The 23,761-nt window shown below is 40.1% G+C and overlaps 1 protein-coding gene and 1 long non-coding RNA gene across 3 annotated transcripts; both read right to left on the bottom strand.

Moving 5' to 3' along the window:
• Positions 1-4,528: 4,528 nt before the first annotated feature.
• LOC104111203 (uncharacterized) lies at positions 4,529-22,894 on the bottom strand. Of its 2 annotated transcripts, none has more exons than XM_009620849.4 (5): positions 22,564-22,894; positions 22,372-22,475; positions 22,194-22,307; positions 4,824-4,907; positions 4,529-4,742 (listed from the first exon to the last, which is right to left on the bottom strand). In XM_009620849.4, the coding sequence occupies exons 1-5, from the start codon at positions 22,817-22,819 to the stop codon at positions 4,686-4,688; spliced, it is 615 nt and encodes a 204-aa protein (XP_009619144.1). In that variant the 5' UTR covers positions 22,820-22,894; the 3' UTR covers positions 4,529-4,685. The 2 variants fall into 2 exon arrangements, with proteins under 2 accessions (XP_009619144.1, XP_009619145.1); XM_009620850.4 differs by having other exon boundaries at positions 22,372-22,472; positions 22,564-22,889.
• Positions 6,504-9,166, bottom strand: LOC138903578 (uncharacterized). Its single transcript, XR_011412863.1, has 2 exons — positions 8,873-9,166; positions 6,504-8,407 (listed from the first exon to the last, which is right to left on the bottom strand). It is a non-coding gene; the product is annotated as an uncharacterized lncRNA (long non-coding RNA).
• Positions 22,895-23,761: the final 867 nt, after the last annotated feature.

Below are 23,761 nucleotides of genomic sequence, written 5' to 3'. Positions count from 1 at the left end.
GCCTTGAAGTATACCCAATCTCCCACTTCAAAATTCTTGTCACTTCTATGATTGTCAGCTTGTTGTTTCATCCTGAGTTGAGCTCTCAATAGGTGATGCTGCAATAATTGAAGCTTCATCTCCCTATTAAGTAAGGTGTTATCAACCTCAGTGGAAGCTGATTTTCCTGGTAAATAGGGCAAGTGAAATGGTGGTGGCCTGCCATAAAGTGCCTCATAAGCTGTAGTTTTTATGGCAGTGTGGAAGGAAGTGTTATACCAATACTCAGCCATGTGTAAATAGGAACACCAATATGCGACTTCTTCAGAGCAGAAACATCTTAGATATGTCTCTAAGCACCTATTTAGGACCTCAGTTTGGCCATTTAATTGAGGATGATAAGTTGTTGAGGTGTTTAATTGAACTCCCTGAATTGCAAATAACTCCTGCCAAAATGTGCTTAAAAATACTGCATCTCTGTCACTCACTATGAAATCTGGTAGTCCATGTAGTTTGTATATGACCTCTATGAATACCTTAGCCATGGACTGAGCAGTATATGGATGTTTCAAAGGGATAAAATGACCATATTTACTCAATCTATCCACTATGACTAAGATGACTCCATATCTGGGAGAGAGTGTTTTGCTGATAAAAGCAATAGGATGTCCCTATTGCATTAAAACAGCCCATATACCATGTCCACTTACATCAATTTCAACAATAAAGGTCTTGTTAGCATTAGGCAATGCCAAAACTGGAGCCTGAATCAATGCAGTCTTCAGCTGTTCAAAGGCTACTGAAGCAGCAGGTGACCATTTGAAATTATCTTTCTTGAGAAGGTCAGTTAGTGGCTTGCTAATGGTACCAAACCCTCTGATAAACCTCATGTAGTAACCAGCTAGCCCAAGGAATCCTTGAAGTTGTTTAACATTAGTAGTTAAGGGCCACTCCTTCACAACTTCTACCTTTTGAGGATTTGTTGAAACCCCTTCAGCAGTAACAAAATGCCCCAAATATTCTATCTTTTGAACCCCAAAGAAACATTTGCTCTGCTTAGCAAATAGTTGATGCTTCTTCATTTCTCCAAAAACAGATTTCAAATGTAACAGATGGTCATCCATATTGCTGCTATATATCAGTATGTCATCAAAAAGGACTAAGACATACTTCCTAAGGAACTTCTGGAAAACTGAGTTCATTAATCCTTGAAAAGTTGCCGGGGCATTTGACAACCCAAAGGGCATTACTAAATACTCATAATGACCGGCATGAGTTCTAAAAGCAGTCTTTGGTACATCCTCAACTGCCATCCTTAGTTGATGATAACCAGACCTCAAGTCTATCTTTGAGAAGATTTTGGATCCTCCTAGTTCATCCAGTAGACCTTCTACAATAGGAATAAGAAATTTGTTTTTTTACTGTCTGTTTGTTCAAATCCCTATAATCAATGCACAACCTCCAAGTACCATCTTTCTTAACAATCAAACCTACAGGTGCAGCAAAAGGGCTGCTACTTGGCTGGATAATACCTTGATCTAGCATCTATTTTACTAAGGTTTTAATAACATCCTTCTTAACTGAGGGATATCTATATGGTCTTTTGTTTATAGGTTCGGTTCCAGCTTGAAGGACAATCCTATGATCAAACACTCCTCTAGATGGTGGTAATTGTGTAGGTTCTTTGAACAACTCCCTAAACTCATTTAACAAGTTCAGTAGCCTAGGATCTTGTTTAAATGTCTCTTTAGTTTCCAAAGAATAGCATTGTACTTCATTACATATAGCAGGCATTACTTGTATCATGTATAATTCAGATTGTTTACCTGAAATTCTAGCCAACTTTCCAGCTCCAAGAGTCAGAATTTACTTTCCTGATCCTCTAAGTACATGCTTCCTTCCTTTGTAATAGAACTCCATGGTGAGTGTTCTGAAGTTCATTTTTATATCCCCCAATATTAATAACCATTGAACTCCATGTAGAAGCCAACAGATTTTGCCAACTCTATCCACCTTCAATATGTTTCCATTGGCTGCTGCTACTAGTTGTGGTGTAGTTGCTCTCACAGGGCATTTTAATCTCTCCACTAACTCAGGGTCCATAATATTGTGAGAGCTTCCTGTGTCCACTAACATGTGCAAAGGCTTTTGAGATGATACCCAGTCACTCTTAGTGTCATGTACCCCAAAGATCCATTCAGAGCATAAATGGAAATTCTCACCTGCTCCATTGGTTGTGACAATTCCATCTCTTGCTCTTCTAATTCATTCATTGATTCCTCTGAAAACAGCTCCTCTTCTGGTTCTTCTAGTTCAAGTAAGTATATCTGTTTCAAATTCTTACATTTATGTCCCACTATATATTTTTCATTGCAAAAGTAGCATAGACCTTTAGCGCTTTTTTCATTCATCTCGTCTAGACTCAGAGTCCTTCTTTTGAATCCCTTAGAAGTTTCAGCATTACCTTGGCTAGGAGTTGGTAACAATGATTTGCTATTATTTCTTTGATCTGTGATCCTTCTGGGAACACTGGTTGGTGCATTGTTTACTAAGAAGGGTGTCTAATAGCAGCTAAATAAGCCTCTTGCATTCTAGCCGTTTTGTACACCTGTGTAAGGTAGTGGGATTGGTGAGTTTTACAACAATATTCAACTCATGTTTCAGTCCACCAAGAAAATAACTGATGGCATTTTCTTGTGTCAGACTAACTCTGGTGAGATTCCTTTCAAAAACAACTTGGTACTCCTTGACAGTACTTGTTTGTTCTGTTCTTCTTGATCTCTTCCATAGGATCGTCAAAATCGACTCCAAATCTTTCCACCAATGCCATCACATACTCAGTCTATGTAGCCGGTTGGAAATATTGCCTATACCTCATAAATGTTAAATGTCACTGTATAACTTCACCTTCTAACTGCATTGCAGCCACCTCCACCCTTTCTTCAGTATGAACCTTCTCCATGGAGAAGAATTGCTCAATTTTGAACAGCCAGGACTTCAGATCTTCCCCATTAAACCTCAAGAATTCCATCCTCGACCACCTCGAGAAATTGGAGTTGTGATGGTTATAACTGGCTGGACTCTTTTCTCTTGGTGACCTTTCATCAGATAGTTAACCTTCATGTTGTATCATAGTTTTATTCCTTCGATTTTCTCCAGAATGAGTCAACTGTTCCTTTAGTTCAAGAACAGTTTGGTCCAAACGTTTCATATTTGAGACCTCTCCAGCTAAAGCCCAAACATCTGCGATTAATTTCTGCATCAATTCACGTAAATCCCCTGGTTCTTCTGTTGATGTCATTTGATCGAACACCTTTCGCCATAACTGCCGAGGATGATTAGCTCTGATACCACTGTTAACTCAATTGCAGAAATTCAATAAGGAATTCGAAGATCAGGCAGTTATTCAGGAGTTACAGAAAACTCGAGAAGTCCAGTTATGGAATTGTAAAGAAGTGTAGAGAGAGAGAGAGAGAGAGAGAGAGAGAGAGAGAGAGAGAGAGAGAGAGAGAAATGTAATAGTTCTAATTATGATTTGTAGCTATGAATTACAATGCTATATAAGAATTGAGAGTTGACTATTGTTTATTACAACTTAAGGAATCTTTCTCTAACTGCCTAACTAACTTCAACTAACCCCTAACTAACTTTTAACTACCAAGCTGACGTGCCATTGAACTGGATTGTTCTTGAGCTTACTGTGTATTTTGTATATCAGACTAACAATTGCTTAGAAAAAATCAACCTTTACCTAGCTCAACCCCACAAACTGGATCATGGAATTAAAATTGTCCAAAACCATATAAGGATACAATCAGGGACAAAGCCAGAGACCAAGTTACGAGTTCAGCAAAATCCAATAACTTTGGTCCAAACTTTGAATTTGTCTTAAAAAACTATTATAATATGTACAAATTATTAGCTTAGAACCCAGTTACTTAAGAAAACTAAAATAATGAACCCATAAACTTCAAATAATAGTTTCGCCTCTGGATACATCTCATTTCTTCATACAATGTGAGACATTCTAAAATCCATCCTCCCCTCTGCACGCCAAGATAGGACATCTGAAGAGCGGACAATATTACATGATGCCCAATGTTAGATATATAGAGAATAGGGTGAATCTGGCTTTGAAACCCGTATTAAGAAAATAGAGCTCATTAGGTGAGTTGCCCAATAAGAAGATAACAATACAATCCTTTAACCACTGTGGAACATTCTTACACAATGATTCTAGTGATAACCATAATATAAATACAAGTGGGACGCAGTAGATGGTAGGGTCAATATATTATGAGCTCTACCTGGAGTAGTTGGTAGGGTCAAACCCAGCTACCACGAGTCAAGCAAGGTTATGGCCATGTATCTTTACTAGGAAATTTGTTCCAGCATCTCACCTTTTCAACTTACCTAAAATTGAGGCATAATTGTTTTGGTTGTATCTCAGTATGACGTATTCCTTACAACATTAGGGAAGAGATCACTATTGACTAAAAGAGTCCGACAACTATATAAATCTCATGATCTTTTAAAGATATCTACTCAATTTAAGGCTAAAATTATTTCGTAGTTAATCAAAGAACATTTAATTATAATAATAAATACTACGACATATTAGGGGGGGAAAGGGTGAAACGAAAAGCATGAATCATCATAATGCCTAGGTAATTCAATTCTATACAAAGGTTACAGAAGAAAGTCATTTACAAAAAGTATTTCATCCTGTCATCTTTTCTCATGGCGTTGTATACAGCTTGTACCTGGAGAGTGCAATGAAATTGCATGTCATTATAATGAAAACGAAGGAGTAGATTGTCGTATTTAAGGTGCAATAGATATACCTGCTCACTAGAAACAACCTGAATTGGCCCAATGTTCACTGATACATATTTCCCCCCTGAAGATAACTTCTGCCTCACCTTGCCCTGCATAGAAAAGCAGAAACATCTCAAATTTTGGATCAAGTTAAGCAAAAATAATCCTGGGATTAAAATTTAGTATTGCCTCATCCCTTGTTTGGTTACTAATTTTGGGATAAGTTATCCTAGAATTAAAAATAGTATCGAGATGCTTATACTTCCCAGGAGATGGAATAGTATTCCCGGGATAAAACAGTATAATTCATAATCTCATGATTAATACAACATACCAAACAGTCAATAAGAAATAATACCAGGATAACTAATCCCAATATAACTAATCCCAACATAACTAATCGCAGCATAACTTGTCTTCAAAACCAAGCATTCCCATAGTATTTGATATACATATAGTAGTTGATCTTTCTGTTGTTTAAAATAAAAGCCGCGTGCATGAATAGAATAGTGAATTTTGCACTTGCCACTTTGGTATTTAGAAGTCAATAATTTCAGATTTCCATGATATACTTATTGCCTATACATTTGTTTTACCAAGTCCTCATATCCTCTCCACGCACTTACAGGCATAAACACATGTTCCTTTTGTAACACATGTACCTTTGTTTCTAAGAATACATCCTCATTTATCCTATTCCTTTGTGCTTTTTCACTCATTTCTTTTTAAGGAAGCGGTGTCCCAGAAGCGACAGAATTGTCCGCAAATGCGAAAATCGCTGGACAGTGTTATAATTCGAAGGTTTAGCTCATTCTTCATTGTTTGGAGATTTGGAGCTCGGCTAGAGGCGGCTTTTGGAGGGATTTTCACCACACTTTAGAGGGTAAGTAATCTCTACTTGATTTTGATGTTAGATCTTGATTCCCCATTGTTTTGTGCACTTGGAATATGGATTTGAAGGAGAAAAATTGGGGGGTTTTGTACTAGATTTTGGAGAGTGATTATTTGGGATTTGAACCCCGATTTGAAGTTGGATTTGAGTGAAACTTGTATATTTGAACTCATATTGAAATGAATAATTGGGATTTGTGACTTTTGTCGGGTTTCGGGATGCTGACCCGAGTTGACTTTTTGGGTTGACTTTATGTATTTGATTAACGATTGAGCTTTATTGCTCCGTTATTGTTTCCTAAAGCATTATTTGACAACGTAGTATGTTATTTGACTAGATTCGAGCCGTTCGGAGGTCGATTCACATAGGAAGGCATTTTTGGAGCATTGACTTGACTCGTTTGAGGTAAATGTCTTGCCAAAACTGGATTGAGGCACTAGTTGCTTAAGTTATTGATGTTGGCTACGTACTGAGGTAGCATACATGCAAGGGGTTGAACCTATGTGCGTGCACTGGTTTATCCATGTTCGAGGTAGTTCTTGGGCTATGTTATGCATTGTTTGGGATATTGTAATTCTTGATATCATGCTTTATATGGTTGTATGACTACGTAACCTCGTAAATCATGCTAGAGATCATGTGTAGGTTTGCTTGTCCCTGTTTGAACATGATACTCATTGTTATGTGGCGTAACCGCCTAATTTGAGCAGTATTTGTACACTTCGCACATGCATACATGTTAGCATGCTATTTGATCAGTCCAGAAGTACGTGATTTGATATCCATTGAATTTATATATGGATTCTTGTATATGTTTGTGTTATGGACTGGTTTGACAGCACGTGAGTTGTTCGTGCGGGTTGAGTTGACTATGGCACGTGAATTGTCCGTGCGGATGTTATGACTATGGCACGTGAATTGTCCGTGCGGATGTTCTGACTATGCCACATGAGTTGTCCATGCAGCGTGTGGATAAGGATCCACCCCCCTAGGGTCGTCCTCTCATGTTTCAGTGTTGAGTTTTTGTGTATTTTCTCTATATGTAAATCCTTAGGTGTATACATGACTTTTACTGCGTATCTCCACTATATGCTAGCTCCGTACTTGTATTAATGCTTCTTTATATATTGTCGTTTCTGTCGATGAAATAATACACAGTATGTATCTTCTCTAGATGTCTCTCTCTGTGTGACTTAACATGCCTATTATTTGCATATCTTCTCTATATGTTGGAACATTATTCTATTACGAAACTAGTGCATATCTTCTCCATGTGCACTGTTGGCTTTATTTGCATTCATGCGTAGATTCTGTTATTGTTACTGTGTATTCGTATGTATCATGAACTGTACAGATTTATCACGTGAGTATCATTGGTGATTCTAGCCACTACTTCTCCGAGGTTAGTCATGATACTTGCTAAGTACATAGGATTGGTTGTACTCATACTACACTCTACACTTAATTGTGGAGATCCAAGTGTGGGACCTAGCTAAGAGTTGTGCTGGATTATTGTTGAGCTGCTGAGAGACAAGGTAATGCATTCCGATCGCAGTCATTTGCGTCTCTTCCTATTTCTGTTACTGTTGTTAGTCAGACAGTATTTTTAGATTACCAGACTACTACTCCTGTTGTAGAGCTCATGACTCTGTATTACCAATTCTGGGGGATTGATTGTATTGGCAGTCTTTATTTATGATATTTGGCTTTTAGGCTTGTATTATTCCGTAATTCGTTATCTTGTTGCGATATTGTTTATGATTGGCTTGCCTAACAAGTGGGTTAGGTGTCATCACGATCAGAGGTGGTTTTGGGTCGTGTCCTAACAGCTAGCATATGGACCCATAAAAAAAAGCAGTATACTTGCTTGGACAGTCAATAACTGGCTAGCCCTTATTTTCATTTTCCTAATAAGAGCTAATATATAAAAGCTGACAAGTTTAAGCTTACACGAGGTACCGGAAGATGGTAAATTACAACACATTTTAATGATCTCCTAACAAAAAAAGGTTACTGCCTAATGGTTAGCGTATGGACCTCAAGGAAAAGTAGAATTGTTTGGATAGTCAGAAACTGGCAAGTCTTTGGGTTTACAATTTTCCTGATAAGAGCTGATATATAAGAGCACCCGATTGGCAGCATACTTAATGCTTTGGAGCTTACACTACATATAATATCATCCACTAGCAGGGGAAGGTCACCAAAAGTTAGCATTTTGACCTCGAGGAACAACAATTTACTTGCTCGGACAGTCGGAAACTATCAGAGAGCTCTTCAAGCCCTCAATTTTACAATTTTCCATAAAAGAAACTAATGCAGCCGAACTAAGTTGACCACCATTAAGAGTATCTGTTAAGAATCAATTAGGATGGTTACATATCGATTGGGATGAGTACATGCTTGTAGTCATGAAATATTTTCCTATTTTACAACATGGATAAATGCCATTTAAAACCATTATAACTTTAGGGAATAATTAAGTTGGAAAGATACCAAAAGTTTCTTTCTTATTTCTTCACATACTAGGATGTTGTGTCCCTATTTTGATATAAAATAACAAGCACGTATGGATGCCCAAGCACTGTAAGCAAAGATGGTCCGAAGGAGGAAGCTTCGATTCATCACTATCTAGCAATCTCCGAACAACACAAACCACTCAGATTGGATGCCCAAGCACCGTAAGCAATGGCTCCTCACAGGAAGATGTATGCTAAGTTGCTCCGACACGGGAATTTAGGTGCCGCACCCGTGTCGACACGACACTAGTATAGGTGTGGGTATGGGATCCGTACCGGATCTGGTCCAACAATTTTGGGTACTTTGACCACAACGAACGGAAAAATTTGAGACGAGATACAATTTGATTCCTGGAATCAGAACCAAAACTAGGGTAGATTTGAAGAAAATAGCATACCTTATCTAGGAAATCAATCATTTACTTATCTACAATTGGAGAATAAACAAAAATACACACTTTACAAGTTATACATAAGTATTCTACAAAATTTCTCATAATTTAGAGATCTTTTATTTTATTTTATTTTTTGGATTATTTTTAGCCGGATCCCTGCACTCATATCCGTACTAGGATCCGTATCTCCGAATCTTAGAATTTACATCTCGAAAGATTCGACCTCTAGATTCGCACCCGTGTCCGAGCAATTTAGGATGTATGTGCACAACCCACGTGCCATCTCAACCTCCTTGTTTCATATGCGCCAACGCGTGAACCATCTCATACGGATCTCTTTTGAAAGCAATCATTCCACCGAGATCATCCAAGCCCTTATCATCATTCCGACTAACTACCACTCTCTTGAGGGTGTGTTTGATATAACGGAAAATGTTTTCTTGGAAAACAAGTAGTAATCTTATTTATTTTCCGGTGTTTGGTACGCGTAAACTTCCAAGCATATAAACCTCTGAACTCATAACTTTGGAACTTGTAAAATTTCGAACATGTAAACCGAAAGATGAAAAAACTAAAACTGAAAATATATAAAAAAAATATTTTTTTCCCGGGGAGGGGGCAGGGGCGGCGGGGGTGCAGAAAAACGAAAAAACAAAAATTTTAAATTACAAAAAAAAAGTAATTTTACTTTTTTGTGCGGGGTGAGGGGCGCAGAAAAAATGGTGCAGAAAAACGAAAAAACAGAAATTTGAAATTACAAAAAAAATAAAAAGTAAAACAAAAAAAAAAAAATTGCGAGGGGGTTAGTAGGGTGGGTGATGACGAAAAAAAAAACTGAAATTTGAAAAAACAAAACCTTTTCTGAGAGTGGGGGTGGAGTGGGTAGGCATGGGGTGGGGTTAGGTAGGTGGGTGTGGGGTGGATTGGTAAGGGTGGGGAATAAGGTGGGGAAGGTTGAGAAAAGTTTTGGAAAATGTTTTCCCTTCTCTTGATAAGGAAAACATTTTCCTCCAATTGGAGAAAAATAAGTTCATAAGGAAAATGTTTTCCAAAATATTTAAACCAACCAAACATGGGAAAATTGGAAAACATTTTCACCAAACACACCCTGAATCTCAACAATTTAGCCTGTTTAGGTTCAAGCAACTACCAATGCTTTTTTCATCAGCTCATTTCTTGCTTCGATTTTGTGCTTTTTTTATTTCTCTCTCCTTCATCTGAGTTGCTTCAACCATTTCTGCTTCGAGTTTAAATGCCTTCAAACCATTGCCTTTGAATTTCAATTGCCTTTGAATTCTCTATGTTGTTAGTTAATGGAGCTTAAAAGAGATTAATCTCTTTTTCAGTATGTGATCCCCTTTCTTCTACAATTCTCTACTTAATTAAAAAGTGAGGGGTTCAAGGACAATCGAGTCGTCATCGTCATCCAGTTGCTAGTCTGCTAGCATAGGCCAATGTAGTAATCTATTCGCTTAAATGACGCAGTCTTCATCCTGTGCATCAAGGATTCTACTTTGGTTCATTCAATCACATCTCAATTAACAAAAACATTTTCTCTGCAATCTATTTCCTTTGTCCTCTTGGATTATCACCTTAGCTTAATGCATCAAAAACTATAGTTAAAGGAATGTATGAGTCTCATACTCTTCCTTAATTTACACTTTAACTTCTATCCTCTTTGCACCTGCATATCTATATAATTTATATCGATTAGGTTTGACCGATAACATTAATTATTCTAAAACTTTCTTGATTGACTGTCATGTGCAGGCCTGGACAGCTGAGTGGAATTGGACGCTAGTCACAGAACTTGTATCACCAATCCATACCAAAACCTTTTGTTGCTTTTACATCCACGAATTATTCTGATAACTAGGAACATCTAAGTATCTCTACTTTACAAAACAAATGGTCTCATCTGTGATGCATAGGTAAGATTGAAGAAATAACTACTTTACATGATCACAAATATCAAGACGATTATTTTGGATGTTTAAAATGAAGGTGAGATGAAAAATGGATGTTTACAATGAAGGTGAGATGTAAAGAGTTGATTGTCTTAAAGATCGACTAGTGTCAAAGGATACACCTAGATAAATGGTATCGATTATACTGATACTTTCTCTTAGATGGCTAAAATTGCATCTGCTCATCTCCTTATTTATATAGCCCATGTTCCATTCGCCACTTCATCAATTGGACACTAAAAATGCTTTTTTACATTGAGAGCTTTCTGAGAAGTTTTAAATGGAACAATTATAGTGCTTCTTTACTCAACAGGGGAGTCTGAATTAGTGTGTAGACTATGTCATCGCTCTATATTTTCCATTAATCCCCAAAGACATGGTTTGGGTGGTGTATCACTGCTGTCCAACAATTTAGCGTGCGTTCGAGTGAAGCAAATCATTCAGTATTTTTACAAGCATTTTTCGAGGCGAAGGTATTTTCTTGCATGTTTATGTTCATAACATTATCATACAGGTATGATCATGAAAGACATTAGTTAACTAAATAGCATTGTTCTAGTCATGTCCAGACCAAAAACTTGGGTAAAGTAAGATGGCTCCTAGACACTAACGGGACATATTCTAGCAATGTTATCATCATTTCACCAAAAAAAGAGTATGCTTTGGATATCTTGGAAGAAATTGATAAGATAAACTTGTTTTGAGACATGAGAGCCTCTAGAGGATTTTTTTGATGAAGACAAATAAAGATTAGTGATCTAAAACAGACTCGAACCTGGGCCGCACACAAGAAAACTTTTTGAGAAACATGTTCTCAACACTGCACAGGAACCCACCTTCTAGAGGATTCAAGTCGATACCGGGGACTTGTAGGCTAGCTTGATTATCTCTCCGTCACACGACCGTATATCTTACTGTATGGCTAGTCAGTTTCTCCTGAAGTCATTGGAATGACATATTTCACATTCAAAAATAAATCAGGGATCTTAGGGACAAGGTCTATTGTGTAAGGACATAGGACATACTGTCACAACCCGCACTTTGGAGTTGTGACTTCGTCCAAGAACTGGTGAGAAAAGGCTCTTCTGATTGTCTGACGTAAACTTGTCTACTCAGGTAACTTGGACTTTTTAATTTTAAGCATAGGGGGGTATAGGTGATGAAAGCTCCGACCTGCCTCCCCCATACATGCTGCCACCAAGCCGTATTGAATGAGCTACCTTGAGGGCAACCTCAAGGGCCTGCCTGGATGACTCAAAGGAGTGTCCTAGGTATCCACACGAGTTAGGGAACTCTATGGACGGCGCGACGCCTTCGGGCTAGCGTTGGGCACCAAATGGGCGGTGGAGGTTGATATGTGGGACGAATGTGCCCCGCGGGCTGCCGAAATGTTGGACGAGACCCCCGTGCCAATTGGATACTTGATGCACCTATCTTAGGGGCATCATGTGTCGACTTGTGAGCATGGCTTGGGTTCAACCATGCGAGCAAGGGTCTGTTGGCCTAAACGTGCAGTTGTGGGGCGACACTGCACTATTCGGGATAGAAGTGTGTCGCGAGGGCTATGTATGGGCATGGCACGAAAGACGCGCATGACAATGGCCAAGGACTAAAGGTTGCCTTACTCGGGCGAAGCACAAGCCGGTTGCGGATGCACTAGGCGAGTGTCAAGCTTGAGGATTGGGTTATGCACGCGAGAGCGATGCTCAGTCTTAAGCGAAGGACAAGACATGTCCTAAGTCAACCCCCAGGGCGCGCATGGATTATGATCCTAAGACGAGAAGCGCCACGACATGTCTAGGGCCAAGTGCTTAGACATCTTACGGGCGGCACAAGTTGGAGCATGTCTTCCATGCATGCTTACCACAGGTACAGGATAGTGCTTGAAAACCTGGGAAAGGAGATAGGCTAGCCTGCAGCGAGGGGAACTACAGGCAGTGCACGGGCAATTCGGTGCCGCTGGCGAGCGTAAGGAAACGGGCCCGTGACATGTGGTATCAGAGCTGATTAAGGCCATACTATGCCATGGCACAATGTCAAGGCAAGGGTGGAGATGGCGAGTGCATTTTGGATGTCAGTGTGGAGATCATGTCAAAGCAGAGATTGATGTTCATATGCCACCAGAGATCGAGAACCCGATACTGCTGGTCGAGGAAATAAATGGGTGATTCCACTTTCTTTCGAAAGTCTAGGGTGCTACTGAATGTGGTAATATGCCGATGAGTCGGATGGTCAAGAGAAGGCCATGTTTGCCGGGTCGAGCAACCATATTGCAACGAGTGGGAGCCATGGACTATAAACTTTGGGCATGATCATAGCAGAGATCTTGCCAAGGATGCGCGCGACGCATCAGTTGAGTGTCTTCCCTACGAGATAGACTTTTGGACTGCCTGAGGGCATTGCCAAGGTGAGGAGACGAATTCGAGGGCATAGCGAAGCTTCAGAATTGGGCGGATTTCCAAGTTGGAAGATGTCATCATTCTGGAAAGGAGTACGCCGAATGATTGGGGACCATTGAGAGTCCAAGTGCGAGGCACAACCGGACCGGGAAGCCGTGCTAGCAGGACCAAGAGAGTACCTGTCTATAGGGCGAGTAGTAACCTACTACCGGGAACATTGGGTACTTACTGAGGAAGTAACAGCTGGAAAACAAAGAGCTTTGTTCGGAAATGCGGCGATGCTATAACTTTGAGAATGTAGTACTCACCAAGAGTCGTCCAAGAGTTGGCCGAATACCAAGTGGGACGACAGCGCTAAGAAGTATCCTCCACATTGAGTGTGGGAGGATCCCTCCTATAAGAGGCATAAGGGCGAAGTTGTGAGTCCGGAAGCGAACACATCTTCAAAGGTACTGAGGGCAAGGAAAAGCTACGGGAGCGAAAGGCTACGGGAGCTATGCCGGAGGGCGTTATAAGGCTATGTGAGCGATTGAGCTACTAGAGACGCGCCAAAGAGCACGTTGATGTGCTTACCATTGAAGGAAAAGCTTCAGACGGATATGAAGGCCGTGAGAGTCATGGTGTGATTGACTAGTGTGGGTCAATCACAAAGTTAGACACTAGAGGGTGCAAGTGCGGAGGCACTTTCCAAGTGAACACCGAAAGGAGGTGAAATGCAGAGGCACGCTTGGAAGATACTTGGGGGAGAAGTGCATGGGGCACGACTCCTTTTAAGGAGGACTTCAAGGAAGTCCAACCCACAAGACAAAGGGGGCCGAAATGTACATACCTAAGGGGGCAGACTCCGGGATGTCTTAGGCCATAATGTGTCATCAGGGACGAGGACATAATAAGTGTGGGAGGATGTCACAACCCGCACTTTGGGGTTGTGACTTCGGCCAAGAACTGGTGAGAAAAGGCTCTTCTGATTGTCTGACGTAGACTTGTCTACTCAAGTAACTTGGACTTTTTAATTTTAAGCATATATAAGGGGTGTATAGGTGATGAAAGCTCCGACCTGCCTCCCCTATACGTGCTGCCACCAAGCCGTATTGAATGAGCTACCTTGAGGGCAACCTCAAGGGCCTGCCTGGATGACTCAAAGGAGTATCCTAGGTATCCATACGAGTTAGGGAGCTCTATGGACGGCGCGACGCCTTCGGGCTAGCGTTGGGCACCAAACGGGCGCTGGAGGTTGATATGTGGGACGGTTGTGCCCCGCGGGCTGCCGAAATGTTGGACGAGACCCCCGTGCTAATTGGATACTTGATGCACCTATCTTAGGGGCATCATGTGTCGACTTGTGAGCATGGCTTGGGTTCAACCATGCGAGCAAGGGTCCGTTGGCCTAAACGTGCAGTTGTGGGGCGACACTGCACTATTCGGGATGGAAATGTGTCGCGAGGGCTATGTATGGGCATGGCACGAAAGACGCGCATGACAATGGCCAAAGACTAAAGGTTGCCTTACTCGGACGAAGCACAAGCCGAATGCGGATGCACTAGGCGAGTGTCAAGCTTGAGGATTGGGCTGTGCACGCGAGAGCGATGCTCAGTCTTAAGCGAAGGACAAGACATGTCCTAAGCCAACTCCCAGGGCGCGCATGGATTATGATCCTAAGACGAGAAGTGCCACGACATGTCTAGGTCCAAGTGCTTAGACATCTTACGGGCGGCACAAGTTGGAGCATGCCTTCCAGGCAGGCTTCACCACAGGCACAGGATCGTGCTTGAAAACCAGGGAAAGGAGATAGGCTGGCCTGCAGCGAGGGGAACTGTAGGCGCCGCACGGGCAATTCGGTGCCGTTGGCGAGAGTAAGGAAACGGGCCCGTGACACATACACATTATTTGGTACTCCAATGATACAAAATAGTTGGTTCACTAGGGAATCATTGGCTTATGTGACATCATCTCATTAATCAAGCTGATAATTCCTCAACACCTCTTCTTTCTCTTTAACCCCAGAAACCATCTTTGTTCGCCATTTTCCAGCTCTTAGAATTATCTCTCTCACATGACCAGATATCTTACTGTATGGCTAGTCAGTTTCTCCTGAATCCTTTGAAGTCATTGGAATGACATATTTTACATTCAAAAGTAAATCAGGGATCTTAGGGACAAGGTCTATTGTATAAGGACATAGGACATACACATTATTTGGTACTCCAATGATACAAAATAGTTGGTTCACTAGGGAATCATTGGCTTGTGTGACATCATCTCCTTAATCAAGCTGATAATTCCTCAACACCTCTTCTTTCTCTTTAGCCCCAGAAACCATCTTTGTTCGCCATTTTTTAGCTCTTAGAATTATCTCTCACACGACCAGATATCTCACTGTATGGTTAGTCAGGTTCTCCTGAATCCTTTTATGTCATTGGAATGACATAGTTCACATTGAAAAATAAATCAGAGATCTTAGGGACAAGGTCTATTGTATAAGGACATATGACATACACATTATTTGGTACTCCAATGATACAAAATAGTTGGTTCACTAGGGAATCATTGGCTTTTGTGACATCATCTCCTTAAGCAAGCTGATAATTCCTCAACACCTCTTCTTTCTCTTTAACCCCAGAAACCAACTTTGTTCGCCATTTTCCAGCTCTTAGAATTATCTCTTTGAGCTCACACTTATGCCCAATCCATGCACGTTAACAGACGCCTAAGTTGCTCGGACTCGGGTGCGGGTATCCGATACGGGACGGATCCGAGTATCGGATTCGGCAAAATCTAAATTTTAAGATTCGGGGGTGCGGATCCGGATATGGATACGAGTGCGGGGGATTCGGCTAATAAAAAATAGAGCTATAAAAATATTGTAAATTTTGAGAGATATTTTGTGAAAAACTTAGATGAATATTGTACAATTCAATCTTTCATTCTGCAAGATGGACATTATTCTTTCATTGTTCTAAATCTGTTTTATTTTTGATTTTGAGAAATCAAAATCTCAATTTTTCTCCCAAATTTGTCGATGGACTCCGGTCAAAGTGTCCGAAGTCAGTTGACCGTATCCGGACGGGGACGGCACCAAAATCGAAGAGTCCGCGCAACTTAGATAGACGCCCACTCCCACCGGCTACGTATTAGCTCGGTGTCAACTATTGCTTGTATCTCATTTCCCTTTTTCCTCTTTCTTTTTTTCTTTTTTTTTTTGGTTTTGGGGGGGGGGGGGGGGATGCAGGAGGGGGTTACACATAATTTTGAGAAATTTCGTACAGAATCCCAAACAACCTAATAAGACACACTAGGGGATACAAGGAAAATCTGCACCACATTTGCTTAATATGATCCTCTTCTTTGCCTTGTGTATGTCAATGTAAAAAATAACACCCTCTTTGTCTTATAATGTTGCAGGTTTCAGACAGGGGCCATAATATGTAATTGATCAATTCACTGGACCAAAGGGCTGGGTATGAAGTAAACACCTGCATTTGCAGAAACTTGTCTAGCCTATTACTCTAGGATTTAATTCCACAATCATTTAATATTGTGATAATGATATACCAATAAAAAATGCCAACTGTAGCAGCACTGCAAGTGAACCAACACGTCATGCTCCACTACAGCTTGGACTAGCTCCAACTTTATTGAGCTCAAGGCCCAAGATATTATAGCCCTTCTTTCGTGGACCTTTTATGCGTAAACCTGCAGGCTTGCAGTTGGATCTTCCTTTATTTACCTTCATCTAGTTAGCTGCAGTATTCTCTCCCATGTCAGTCACAGTGCCCAACCATAGCAACAATTCCTTTTTTTCTTTCTTTCTTTTGCGAAAGGATGGAAGAGCTCATACTGCGGACAAGGATGATAGTTATATTTCCAAAGACAAGGCATATATGGTTCATAATCCACTCAGGTTTAACCTATGGCGGTAATTGTAACGACCCCGCCAGTCGTTTTGAGTTCTAGAACCCCGATCCCCTATTTGTTGCTTCCTGTGGGTCCATTTGAAGTTATATGACTTGCGTAGATTGGTGGTTTGATTTTCGTGGGGTTCGAGAGTGGTTGGAACACTTAGTTCTATGTTGAAAGCTTTAAGTTGTAAGAATTGACCAAGGTATGACTTTTAAGTAAACGACCGAGGAATCCGGATTTGAAGGTTTCAATAGGTTCATATGATGATTTTGTACATAGATTTGGTTTTGGAGGTTCCTAAGAGGAGTTGGCACCATTTCTCGAAAGTTGGCATTTTGACGGATCTTTGGAGTTCATAAGTTTGACTAATAGTTGACTTTGATATTATCGGATTTCGATTGGTATCATGGGACTATGGATAGATTTGTGTAGCTGAATGGAACTTGTATGTAAAATTTGGTGGAGATCCGAGGTATCTAGGTATGAATCGGACGCTTGGTTGGAAGTATAGGAGCTTATGAACTTAAGAGAGCTCAATGCGTGGTTTGGCATTCGATTCTTAGATGGAGATGATTCTATATGTGTTTTGAGGCCTTTGATATGTTCGATTAGTGTTTATGAACTTGTTGGAATATTTGGATGGAGTCTCGGAGGGCTCGGGTGAGTTTCGGACCATCCGGAGCATGTTTAAGATTGCTGGTTTTACTAGTGTATATGTGCATTGCGAACGTGAGGATTAGGTCGTGTTCGTGTAGAAGAAGTTTGGCAGGTGAGGATTTGTTCTTTGCGATCGTGTAGAAGAGGCATGTGATCGCAAAGTGTTGGCTGAGTGAGCATCGTGGTCGTGTGGGGTCTCTCGCGATCGCATAGAGAAGTCTGACGACTAGGGGTGAGTGCTAGTGCTTCGTTATCGTGTGGTTGCATCTGCGATCACGTAGGTGTGTCAGGTGAAGCTTCGCAATTGCGTGGCTCTGTCCACGATCGCATAGGAGGGTGGTCAGGTGGTGGACTTTTGCGCATCGTGATCGCGTGGGTTGTGACCGCGATCGCGAGAGTAATGCTGGCAGGGGTATTTTTAAGTCCAAATTTCGGAACTTCGCTCATTTTTTACCATTTTTGAGTTTTGGAAAATGAGAAGAGGAGATTTTGAAGAGGGATTTCACTACACTCTCAAGGGTAAGTAATTTTCACTTGATTTTGATCGTATATCTTGATTCCCCATGGATTTCTACACCAAGAACATGGAATTTTAAAGTGAAATTTGGGATTTTTGTCTACAACTTAAGAGAGTGTATTTTGAGGTTTTGATTACCGATTTTTACGAATTTGGAATCTAGTCACATATTTGGGTTCGTGGGGTTATGGGTTTTCACCTTGTTAGGAGATTACTGGAGCAATATAGGGAGAGGAAGAGGGGTTTACATATGGTTTTATCGACTTAAAGAAGGCTTACGATAAAGTGTCGAGAGAAGTTCTATGGAGATGTTTGGAGGCTAGAAGTGTTCTTGGCTATTAAGGGCATGTATGATAGAGCGAAGACTCGGAAGAGGGCAGTAGGAGGGGACTTGAAATACTTCCAATTGTGATAGGGTTGCACCAAGGGTCAGCCGTCAGCCCATTTTATTTGCCCTGGCGATCCAAGCACTGACGCGCCACATTCAAGGAGAGGTATCGTGGTGCATGTTATTTGCATATGACATTGTACTGATTGACGAGACGCAAGACGGTGTTAATGAGAGGTTAAAGGTTTGGAGACAAACCCTGCAGTCTAATGGTTTCAAGTTGAGCAGGACCAAGACAGAATACTTAGAGTGCAAGTTCAGTGGTCCGACTCAGGAAGTGGACGAAGTCGTGAGGCTTGATCCACAAGTCTTCCCTAGGAGAGAGTTTCAAGTACCTTTGGGTCAGTTATATAAGGGAATGGGCAGATTGACGAGCATGTCACGTATCGTATTGGGGCCGGGTAGATGAAATGGATGCTCGCTTCCGGTATTTTGTGTGATAAAAATGTGCCACCAAACTTAAAGGTAAGTTCTATAGAACGGTAGTCAGACTGACTATGTTGTATGGGACTGAGTATTGCCAGTCAAGAACTCCCATGTCAGATGATGAAGGTGGCTAGAATGACGATGTTGAGATGGATGTGCGAGCATACCAGGTTAGATAAAATTAGAAATGAAGCTATTCGGGATAAGGTAGGTGTGGCCCCTATAGAGGACAAGATGCGGGAAGCGAGACTTATATGGTTCGGGCATGTGAAGATGAGAGGCACGGATGCCCCAGTGAGGAGGTGTGAGAGGTTGGTCTTGGAGGGCCTAAAAATAGGTAGAAGTAGGCCGAAGAAGTATCGGGGAGAGGTAATTAGGCAAGACATCGTGATGCTCCAGCTTACTGAGGACATGATTGTGAATAGGAAGGTGTGGAGGTTGAGAATTAAGGTAGAGGGGGTTAGGTAGTCGAGCGTTATCCTTGCTTGCACCAGTAGCTTTAATGCATTACTTAGTGTCAGTCTTGTATTTTTTTATTCTTAGATTTCTGTTATTATTTGTTGTTTCTATTGCTCCGGTTTTCTGATTGCATTACTTAGTGTTAGTTTTGTTATTTCGCTTCGGTTTTCTGATCGGTTTGCTTGTTGTTGCTCCTTCCTTTTATCTTTCCTGGGCCGAGGGTCTACCGGAAATAACCTCTCTACTTTCTTAAAGTAGGGGTAAAGTCTACGTATACACTACCTCCCAGACCCCACTTGTAGGATTACACTCGGTTTTTTATTATTGTTGTTGTTGTAGTGGGGTTATGGGTTAACGGGATCTAGTCCTAGACTCGGGTTTTGACCATGTGGGCTCGGGTTGACTTTTATTGACTTTTTAGAATAGATTAAAGATTGAAGTTTATTGCATGGAATTGGTTTTTATGACTTTATTTGACATTATTGAGTATCATATGGCTAGATTTGAGACGGTTGGAGGTGAATTCTGAAGGAAAAGTGGTATTGGATTGTTAAACTTGTTCCAGGAAGAGGCAAGTTTCTTGGTTGACCTCGACTTGAGGAAAACTACTTGTAAATGGTTTTATGTGCTATGTGATATGTGCTTTGTGTGTTGGGGGCGATGTGTATGCGTGGTGACGAGCGTATATATGTACGCCAAGGTTATAGCATGCTCGGGTAGAGTTAGTATTATTCATGCTTTTGTTCGTTTCAATGTATTATTTGTGTATGCTATAATGGGTTATGAGACCACGCAATTATTCACATGTTAGTGAACATGTTTAGGCCTTGTTGTCGGACATAAGCGAGATGTCTTTTGATATGTTGGTTGCCTATTGCACCTTAGTCATGTTTATCATTTCCGTAGTGTAATATGTTTACTCATCTTCCCATATATATATATATATATATATATATATATATATATATATATATATATATATATGCATTCTACAATGTTTGTCGTTGATACACATATGTTTGGTATGGATGGATCAGATTGCACGGCACAACGATATGGCTATTGGATCGGGTTGCACTCCGCAACTTTATTTTTATGGGATCAGGTTGCTCGCCGCAACGGATATGATATCTTGTGCTTATTTTTTCTGTATTACTTCTCCCTTGTGGAATTGGTTCATAAGGTTATGCTTATGTTGTTATATCCGTGAAATTTGTTTATTAGTTCTCTTATTTGATCCCTTTTATTACTTAGCGCCTTTTCTCTTGTTTTGTTTTCTGTTTATTACTTGCACCGGCTTATAAAGTAAGTGTCATGTCTTAGCCTCGTCACTACTTCGTTGAGGTTAGGCTCGATACTTACTGAGTACATTGGGTCGGATATACGCATGCTACACTTCTGCATTTCTTATGCAGATTAGTTATTGGTACCAGCGGAGTTCATAGAGGTGGTTAGCTGTGGACATTGCAGACTCGAGGTAGTGTTGCATATCCGTTTGCGGGCCTTGGAGTTCCCTTCCTTATCTTTATTACTGTTACTTGATTTGAACAATATTGTATTTACTTCAAACCTTTGTATTTAGCACTCAGTAGAACTCATGTACTTGGTGACACCATTTCTGGGGGTTGTATGTTGTTCCGTACTTTTACTTCAATATAAGATTTATTATCTATGGCATAAACCTAATTTAGCAAATTGTTATAATTCTTACTATTGTTATTGAATATTTGGTAGTTGTAACTGCTGATCGTGTAGCCAGTGTATTAGATGTCATCACGATCTTTGGTGGGATTTTGGGTCGTGACAGTAATCCAGCTCCTTGATTCTTCAAAGTTCGCCTCGGAAATTAGTGAAGAACGCTTTACATTTTGTATTTTGTTTAAGGAAGTGGGTTGATTGTCTTGGCTAAGTTGAAGAAACTCAAAAGCTCATAATTTCACGGTTCATTTCTCTCGGTTCTTCGTTTTTTCAAAATTTCAGCTGCTTTTATTATATTAGAAAGCAGAATTCTATCATAGACTATCAAAATTTTCATTAGTTTAGTCTAGCTACTAAGAGTTACACTAATAATTTTTTTTAATAACCGAGAAATCCCCGAGGCTAGTGGTGCAATGTTCGAAATTCAGTGGATAATGGGTCCTCTCTACTCTTCTCACTTAAATACCATGCTTTTGTCTGCAACATGGATCGAACACGTGATATGTGCCTAACCCATGCATCACGTATTGTGCTCTTACCACTAGACCAAAGCATCTGGGCTATTCACACTATGTTTCTTTTAAGCTAAATGCTTTAAATGAATCTTATGGTAAGCTAAGGAGCAGTTGTGTTCCGCATCGTGGAAGATCGTTAAAGCCTTAATGTCTCATATGAACTTGCTAAGTTGAAGGAAAATATAACTTCACATTCATTTGAGTTTTTATCTCATAGTTTCCAACTCAACATTCAAGCAAATTACCAATGGCAAAAATTGTTGGGCAATGCATAATATTATATTGTAATGAAAATTGCATCTAAGCACAGACAACCTCATTTCAAAGGCAACCTCACGACTTCTCCTATTACTTTATCATACAAGCATTCTTAATTCGATGATCCTTCTTAATAACATAGCTAAGTTGCTACTTATTCACACAGTTCTAGCTAGTTCATTAACTTGATTTCAATTAATACCAAATAGCATGTGCCAATGGGCTATATAGCACTAGAAAAAGATAATCCTGCCATCATCAGATTTACACTTTGGAAGACAAAATACCAACTCAGGCTAGTTATGTAATCCCCAAAATTTCCCAAGTCCTAAATCTTCAAATTTAATAAGTAATATAGTCATCCAAATCTAAATAGGTGCAAAACTAGTGTATTATCATTTTCACTTACCTCAGAGATGGGCTGTTGTATCACTGATTCAACAGCAACAACCATAGCCTGCACAAAATCATCACCTCCAGTACCAATAGCTGTAAATCCTCTTTCAGTAGGGTAAGAATTCACCTGTCAAGTAAAAAATAAATATTGCAAAATGAAGAAAGGGTTGTATCCATTTAGGAAAACGCACCTTTTTATCGAGAGCAAGCCACTCATTAGTAGCATCATCCTGCACTGTGCCTCCAATTATGACATTCGTTGTTTGTCCAACCCTCCCTTCACTCTTGGACACTTCTAATAAATTCAAAAATAATTTCAATGTAAGTTAAACATCTATCTTGTATTACTAAATTAAAAGAAAAAAGATAGAATTTGGGTTGACCTGAGATGGCCTTAAGGACAGCTTCTTGAGGAGGACCTTGTTCAGAGTCACCCTCAGATGCCAATGGGCTTTTATTGTTAGAGCACTTCAGATACTGACTTCTTTTATAATTTTGGGAATTGATGAAATTACAGCCACATCTTATTAAATTGGTTTTGGTGCATTTCTGAGTATGAAAAAATGCCCAAGTTGATTTCCGGGGAAGAGGTCTCCATGTTTCCGTCAGGAAAATGCTTCCGAGATTCCCACACGCCATTTTGTTGGTGGTCTTTGTCTCTTATCTTGATATATACTATATATCTGAGAGCTTTATTCTCTGTGTTGCAAAGAAATGACACCACATAACGGCTTGTTCTGGCACGTTTAAAGCATAGCCGCTTTTTAAAAACTATTTAAAATTTAGTCATCAGTGACACACTACTATAGGGGTGTCAAACGGGTCGAGTCGGGTCGGGCATGAACAGGTCGAAAATGGGTAATTTAAAAACGAATAAGTTATCCAACCCGATCCGTATTTAAAACGGATAAAAACGGGTTATCCGGCGGATAATATGGATATCATATTATCCATGGCTTCTTGAATATGAGTACGTTTGGGAGAATTCCTAATCTCCCAAACTTGAGGAACCCCAATTTGAGGCTTTACAAATGTAAAAGCTAAACCCATTAGTTATTCATTTTTTAAGTGGATAATATGGTTCTTATCCATATTCGATCCGTTTTTAAAAAGTTCATTATCCAACTCACTTTTTAATGGATAATATGAGTGGATAACTATTTTCTTTTAACCATTTTGTCACCCTTAGTCGTCACTATGTAGAATTTTTGGATAAACATAACCCTAACTTAACACCAATAACTTTAGACCATCCTATGCCAGATGACAACTTCAAATATGAAGGTTTGAAGTTTGAAGACCTAAACTTAAAATCAAAACTTTAGACTGTCTTGGTTTTAACTACTCATATTTTAAACCTTCAGTTCTGGGCAAAGCTTTACTAACATTAATGTTTATGCGCTCTTGTTATGAGACAAACACAAAAGTTAAGCCTACAAATTAAAATTTCTACTTCAAGATTGGTTGAGGCTGTATCTTTGCCTTCAGACTGTTTTGTTTCATGCTGCTTCTTATTATTACCATCTTATGGACACAATAGAAACTAAAAAGTGTCTCGACCCGTTTCTGATCAAGTTACCA

This window comes from Nicotiana tomentosiformis, chromosome 12, assembly GCF_000390325.3.
Source record: "Nicotiana tomentosiformis chromosome 12, ASM39032v3, whole genome shotgun sequence".
Taxonomy (NCBI): domain Eukaryota; kingdom Viridiplantae; phylum Streptophyta; class Magnoliopsida; order Solanales; family Solanaceae; genus Nicotiana; species Nicotiana tomentosiformis.
The sequence above is the reverse complement of the archived record's forward strand: the minus strand, read 5'-3'. Positions and strand labels throughout refer to the sequence as shown.

Bases quoted from the DNA above. Each gene is read 5' to 3' on its own strand.
- LOC104111203 (XM_009620849.4), bottom strand. From the start codon at position 22,819: ATGGCGTGTGGGAATCTCGGAAGCATTTTCCTGACGGAAACATGGAGA. The intron at 22,476-22,563 runs GTCAACCCAAAT...TGAATTTATTAG, and splicing joins TGTCCTTAAGGCCATCTCAG to AAGTGTCCAAGAGTGAAGGG. The intron at 4,908-22,193 runs GTAAGTGAAAAT...TTTTCTATGCAG, and splicing joins TACAACAGCCCATCTCTGAG to GGCAAGGTGAGGCAGAAGTT.